This window comes from Dipodomys ordii, unplaced genomic scaffold (genome assembly GCF_000151885.1).
Source record: "Dipodomys ordii isolate 6190 unplaced genomic scaffold, Dord_2.0 Scaffold2, whole genome shotgun sequence".
In the NCBI taxonomy this organism is placed as follows: Eukaryota; Metazoa; Chordata; class Mammalia; order Rodentia; family Heteromyidae; genus Dipodomys; species Dipodomys ordii.
In genome coordinates this window covers 17,645,818-17,653,314 of record NW_012267218.1, presented here as the reverse complement: position 1 = coordinate 17,653,314, position 7,497 = coordinate 17,645,818, and the positions used below count along the sequence as shown (strand labels likewise).

The 7,497-nt window shown below is 36.2% G+C and overlaps 1 protein-coding gene across 1 annotated transcript in view; it reads right to left on the bottom strand.

The window, feature by feature from the left end:
• Gtf2a1 (general transcription factor IIA, 1, 19/37kDa) overlaps positions 1–7,497 on the bottom strand; it is a 36,603-nt gene that overhangs the window by 11,879 nt on the left and 17,227 nt on the right. The window contains exons 6-7 of the mRNA XM_013013406.1: positions 6,432–6,565; positions 1,352–1,672 (exon numbers count right to left, since the gene is read on the bottom strand). Coding sequence (XP_012868860.1) covers positions 1,352–1,672; positions 6,432–6,565 — 455 coding nt within the window. The remainder of the gene's footprint in view (positions 1–1,351; positions 1,673–6,431; positions 6,566–7,497) is intronic.

Sequence of the window (7,497 nt, the reverse complement as noted above, 5' to 3'; positions counted from 1 at the left end):
AGAAGAGAAGAGAAGAGAAGAGAAGAGAAGAGAAGAGAAGAGAAGAGAAGAGAAGAGAAGAGAAGAGAAGAGAAGAGAAGAGAAGGGAGGGGAAGAGGAAGAGGAAGAGGAAGAGGAAGAGGAAGAGGAAGAGGAAGAGGAAGAGGAGAGGAGAGGAGAGAGAAGTAATCCGTACAATAATTTGGCATATTCTTATAAAGCTAAAGATTTGTATGCCTTGGGATCCAGCAAGTTAAGTGTTTACACACAACATTTAAGAGAATTCTTTTATATGTATTCCCCCAAAGACACACACAAGAATATTTCAAACTGTAACAGTAAACAACTAAAGTAACAATCATAACCATCAGATCAGAAAAACGATAAATCAATTATGGTATATAGATAAAAATAGTTACAGCTATATACAACATCTTAAACCTCAGGAATATCATTTTAGGGTGCAAAAAAACCAACATATAGAAAAATACATAAAGAATTACTCCATTTATATGTTTGAAATAGACAAGCAAAGCTAAAAAAGTATACTGTTAAGGAAAATAATCTCATTGTTGAAAAGCAAGTTAATAATAAACACTAAGTTTATGGACATAGATATACTGATAGCCCAGGAGATGTTAAGCAGTTTTAAAAAAATTAATTAGATGGTGGATACCAGGATATTTTTATTTTGAAACTTTTTGTATTCATTTGTATTTAGTCAGTATTTAATAACTTTTAAAAACACTTAAATTATTTTGTAATACGGTCAAAAAGAAGGCCACTTTTTATGCTGAGGCACACAACGAGTGATAAAAATTGTGGTGGGACAAGTTTCATCTTGGGCAAAAGTAACTAAGCTGGGACTATGGAGAAAACAGAGACATCAATAAGCTTCTAGAAGCAGAAAGATGCCAAGAACAGGAAAGATTAAGAAACTGATACAGAATATGACCAAAAAAACAAAAGGTTTGGAATAAATCTGTCTCATTGAGTTTTTGTGAGTTTCCTCTCTCTTCAAATGTTGTCTTGCCTTTTTAATGACTAAAGCAAAAGACTGACCACATCTACTTGTTCTGTTCTACCATTATGAATACATTAGCCAAAGCTTTAGAATGACTTGTGTCTCCTCTATCCTTATTAATACAATTTAACTTGGTATACATACATTTTTTAATTACCAGCTATGAGAAACAATTTTCTTTTAAAGATAAATATAGCCAGGACAGTTTAAAAATGGTAGTACATACAGAACAAAAGTCTTATACTGTATGATACCAAATAGCCTCTGGAAAAAATGAAATACAATTTCTCAGTTAAACTAGACATGACTGAATAGTTTCTTTTTCCAAGTCTGCCACTAGAAACTTACTTCCTCCACCTGCCCATCTTCAGCTCCATCTTTCTCTTTATCTTCCTCTTCATCATCATCATAGTCTTCTTCTTCATCTTCATCTTCTTCAGATGACGTATCCCCAGTTCCATCAACTTGTAACACTAATGGAGCTTGCTGCTGAGTAGGCTGGGCCTGTGGTTGCTGTTGGCCAGTCGCAGTTATCTGAGCTTGTGCTTGTGTGGGTGCTGCCACTGTCGTAGGTATAACTTGAGTCTTATTTCCTGTAAATAATATTTGTGGAGGCTGGATGATGACACCTGTCTGTGGTGAAATCCCTCCAGGAAGAGGAGCTAGGACCTAAAGCAAATAAAACAAATAAGGAAAAATCAAATAAACCAAAAATTTCGCCAATTAGAAGGATTAAGTATGGTAGTTAGAAACTGGTCCAAATTTTTAAAGAATCACTAGCAATGTCATTTATTCATAGTTAAAACTACCAAAGCATGAAAGCTATGTTTAGCTAGTGTACTACCCCACTAAATTTCCATTTTATCATTCAAGTTTCTGACAACTACTTCATTTACTGAGTACTTATACATATACCAGATACTAAGCCAAGTATGCAAGTAATTTTAACATATAAATTGCAAAGCTCATAGTCACTAAGTAACAAATTTTGAGCCTAAATTCTGTGGCTAGAACTCATGCTTTTACTGTAATGCTACACTGCCTCCATACAAAGAGTACTGCATTTGAGAATCTGAACACCTGAATCAGATATAGAGCTAAAGAAAGACACTAATCTCTATTACTTTAATTTCACTGTTAGACTAGGGATAAGGAATGATTCTGAACACTGATGCAATTAGTAGCTTAAAAACTAACAATACTACCAGGTACTAGTTGCTCACACCTATAATCCTAGTTATTCAGTATTCTAAGACCTGAAATCATGGTTTGAAGCCAACCTGGGTAGAAAAGTCCATGAGACTCTTATCCAATAAACTACTCAGAAAAGGCCAGATGTGGTACTGTCGGCTCAAGTAAGTGGTAAAGCACTAGCCTTGAACACAAAGAGTTCAAGCTCCAGGACTGGCAAAAAGAAAAAAAGAGGGTGTGTGTGTGTGTGCGCGCGCGCGTGTGCGTGCATGCGTGTGTGTGTGTAAGAGAGACCAGTGGCTCACACCTATAATGAGAAGCCAACCAAGGCAGAAAAATGCACAAAATTCCATCTTCAGAGATAAACAGCAAAATGCCAAACTTTAAGTGGAGTGGCAGCTGAGCAAGCACAAAGCCAAGTTCAATCTCCATTCTTGAAGATGTCTAACTCATACCTCAATATTCTGATTTAATTGACTAATAAAAGGTATTGATTTAACTTACAATTCCACAGATGGTTCTATCATGCAAACCATATTGTAAAACCACCAGAAAACATAATCTTTAAAATTATTTCCAGGTTCTACATTCTAAAATTCTAAATTTGAAAAGAATACATTAACAAATATGAACTATATATATATATATAAAACAACATTCATAATTATAATTATTAATAAATCAGAAGTGCTGTTAGTTTCAAGCATACAATTCAAAACCTGCAAAAACAAGAATTTCCTTTCAGAAATTTACAGATTAATGGTTTAATAAGCAAATACAACACAATAATAACTCAAAAAGCCATGCATACCTAATCTGAAAAATATTTGGATTTGAGAGAATTTCAGATTTTTGGATTTCCATTGGTAATCTATGCAAATATCCCTAAACCTGAAAACTCCAAAATCTGGTACCCCACTCACAATAAACATTTTGGATAAAGGAAACTAGCCTGTCTGATTCAATGAGAACATAGTAAGTGGTACTAAGGTTAGTTTAGGAAACAAAGCATAGTCGGTGACCTTCCCAGTAGGTTACACTAGTTTCTGTTTGTGCTTTAAGAACAGCCAGGCTGCTCTCTAGTTTATCTGGAGGCAGTACAGGAAATTGCTACATTCAAGACCAAAGGCAGGATTCTAATTTAAAGAATAATATCAAGTCTAATACAGAAAGATAATAGCACATGATTATGGAAATCAGAAATTAGTTTGGCTGAATAACCTTGCCTAACCTATCTTGTTATCAATTTATATATCTGTCTATAAAAAAATAATATAAAGCCAGGCACTGGTGGTTTATACATGTAATACTAGTTACTCAGGAGACTGAGATCAGAAGATATGGTTCAAAGCTAGCATTTTAAATAGCCCAAATTAGTGGTGCTGTGGCTCAACTGGTAGAGCACTAGCCTTGAGAAAAACAACAAATAACACACCAGGGACAGAACCCAGGACCTGGATTCAAGACCAAGGAAGACACAGACACACAGACAGACAGACACACAGACAGACAGACAGACACACACACACACACACACACACACATACACACACATACACACACACACACACACACTCAGGAAAAGAAAAAATGTTGAAACAACAGTAATTGAGGGTAATTTTTATGGTCTTGTGGCATGAACTCAGGAGTCTGAGCAATATCCCTGAGCTCTTTTGCTCAAGGCTAGTATTCTATCACTTGAGCCACAGCTCCACTTCTAGTTTTCTGGTGGTTAATTGAAGATAAAAGTTTCACCATTTTCCTGCCCAGGTGGCTTCTAATCACAATCCTCAGATCTCAGCCTGCTGAGTAGCTAGGATTACAGAAGTGAGCCACCAGTGCTCGGCCATTAATTCAATTTATAAACATGCTGAGTAACTTGAGAAACTAAAGACAAGACATATACCTCAACATTAAAATAAAAGCTACATAAAGACAAGAGATATACCTCAACATTAAAATAAAAGCCACAGAGTATTAGGCAAACCTATAGCCAATAGGGGAGAAAAAAACAATTTCCTCTGAAATCACAAACTAGACTGTGTAAGTCTTTTCTCTACTCTTACTTAAAATAGTGCCTGAATTCTCAACCAGACAATAAAGCAAGAAAAAGAAAAGTAATACAAATACGAAAGAATTCCAATTATCTCCTTACAGAAGAAATCATGTATTTCAAAGATTCTAAAGATCACAGAATACACATTCAGCAAAAAGCTGGGCGCCGGTGGCTCATGCATGACTGTAATCCTAGCTACTCAGGAGGCTGAGATCTGAGGATCACGGTTGAAAGCCAGCCCAGAAAGTCTGTGAGACTTATCTCCAATAAACCACTAGAAAACTGGAAGTTTTTGGCACTGTGGCTCAAGCGGTAGAGTGCTCACCTTGAGCTGAAGAGCTGAGGGATAGCACCCAAGCCCAGAGTTCAAGCCCCACGACCAACAGCAACAACAAAAAAATTAAATATCTAGAAATAAACTTTACTAAAGAAGTAAAAAGAACTCTAACAATGAAAACTATAGAACACTGAATAAAGAAAATTATATATTAGAAGAAGGAATGACCTCTCATGTTGATGAATCAGCAGAACAGTAAAAATGGCTAAATTACCAAAACCACTATAGATTCAATGCATAAAATCTCAATGACATTTTTATAGAACTAGAAAGGTAATCCTGAAATTCATATGGAAACAAAAAAATCCAGAAAAGCCAAAGCAATGTTGAGCAAAAACAATAATACTGGCTATATCACAATACCTGATTTAAATTATACTACAGAGCCATAATAACAAGAAAGAGCATAATTGTGGCATAAAAAGACACGTAGAGGGCTGGGAAGGTGGCTCAGTGGTAGAGCGCTTGCCTTGCATGCGTAAGGCCCTGGGTTCGATTCCTCAGCACCATATAAGCAAAAAGAAAAAAGCCGGAAGTGGTGCTGTGGCTCAAGTGGCAGAGTGCTAGCCTTGAGCTGAAGAGCTGAGGGACAGCGCCCAGGATCAGAGTTCAGGCCCCACGACCGGACCCAAAAAAAAAAAAGACATGTAGACTTAACAGCATAGAAGATCCAGAAATAAAACCACATAGCTACAGCTGCCTGATTCTTTAAAAAGGCACCAGAAACATATGAAGAAAAGACAACTGCTTCAAAACAAATGGTGCTGGGAAAAGTGGAGATTCACACAAAGAAGATTGAAACTAGATCCTTAACTGTCACTCTGTACAAAAAAATCAATTGAAAATGTCTCAAAAATCTTAAACTACTATCTGAAATTTTATACAATAGGAAAAAAAAAAGACACATACATAGGCCATGACTTGCTGAATAGGACTGATGTAGCTCAGGAAATAAGAACAAGAATTGACAAATGAGGTTGCATCTAAACCAGAAGCTTCTGTTTATCATAGGAACCATTATTAAAGCAAAGAAACAACATGTAAAATGAAAAGAAAAGCTTGGATAGCTATTTATGAGACAAGGGATTAAAATTCAAAATAGATAAAGAGCTCTAAAACTTAAAACATCAGCAGACCAATGGCTCGTGCCAGTAATCCTAGCTACTCAGGAGGCTGAGATCTGAGAATCACTATTCAAAAGCCAGCCTGGGCAGGAAAGTCTATGAGTCTCTTATTTCCAATTAACCACTAGAAAACTGGAAGTGACACTGTGGTTCAAAGTGGTAAAGCTCTACCCTTCAACAAAAAAGCTCAAAGACACCACCCACACTCTGAGTTCAAGCCTCACAACCAAAAGAAAAGAAACCTTAAAACATCAAAAGACAAATAATCCATTAAATGAGCAAATGAAATAAACAGAAGAGGTCACAAAAGAAGAATATAAATAGCCATAAACACCCAAAGAGGTATTTCACATCCTGAGCCATAAAAGCAATGGAAACCAAAATAATACTGAGATTTGATTTCATCCCAGCCACAACAGCTATCACCACAAAAACCTACAACAAATATTGGCAAAGATGAAGGGAAAAAAGAAACTATGCTATTACACATTATATGCCTGTACAAAAGTATAACAAAACCTCTCACTTTGTACAACTAATGTATGCCAATACTTTTAATATATGGTAATTCTTTTCATTAAAAAACATGCTGAATATACATTATGCTATAAGACACACAACAGAAAATAACAACTCTGAGTGAAAAACCATGGAAAACGCCAGGGCAACCACTTAAGGAATCCAAATAGAAGATGGAAATGGTAACTGAAATCCCTTTACCTGTTGTATAACAGGAGCTTGAACTCCACCAGGCTGCATTTGTGGTATAACCTGCTGTTGTAGAACTACTGACTGTTGAGGCTGAAAGATATACTGGGCACCATTGGCTGCTCTGACCACCTGGAGAAGCTGACCTAAAGCAAAAGAGCAAGTATTCTGTTACCATTTTAGCTGTTATCCCACAATAAGTGAACTAATACGAAATTATGCATGCAAACTTAACTATAACCATTATCTCTTCTAACTATCCTGCATGTTCAAATACACTAAAGTAATTAAGTATTGGGTTTTTCCCCCCACATTTACTATCATTCTTTAGCTGTTATTCCAATAATATTTTTTGCTTTGTTTTTGGTGCCAGCCCTGTGGCTTGAACTCAGGGCCTGGGTGCTTTCCCTGCACTTATGTTCAAGGCCAGCACTTTACCACTGGAGTCCAGTGTCTCAGCTTTTTCTGAGTGTTTTGTTGGAGGTAAGAGTTTCATGGACTTCCCTGCCCAGGCTGGCTTCAAACCATGATCCTCAGATCTCAGCCTCCTGAGTAACTAGGTTTATAGGTATGAGCTATCTGTGCCCAGCTTTCTTTTTTTCTTTTAATTGCTTTGATTTGGGGTTTTGGGGGGTACTTCAGTTTGAACTCAGTTAAGTTCAATACATTGAGTCATATCACAGTGATCCAAGTATTGAGAGCTATTCATTTGTAAAGCTTTAGAGAAACAAATACAACAGTTTATGTATATACCTTAAACAAAACCATTACAGTACTCTCTGTCAAAACTACAAAAAGCAACCAAAGTTTACAAAACCAATTGACATAAACTACCACCTAACACTAATTGTATATCTGTCTTGACATGGACTACCACCTAACACTAATTGTATGTCTGGCTTATGTAGTTAGAAACAACTTCCCAACAGGTTACCTCAGGTGACCTTCAAATTAATCTTTGAATTAAATTAAGCTTTTTGTTTACATGTTAGTCAAATATGGAGTGACACAGTCGCTATTTGTTCTCTATAAATTTAAAAGTTAGTAAAACAAATAACTATGAAATTAAGATTTTTTT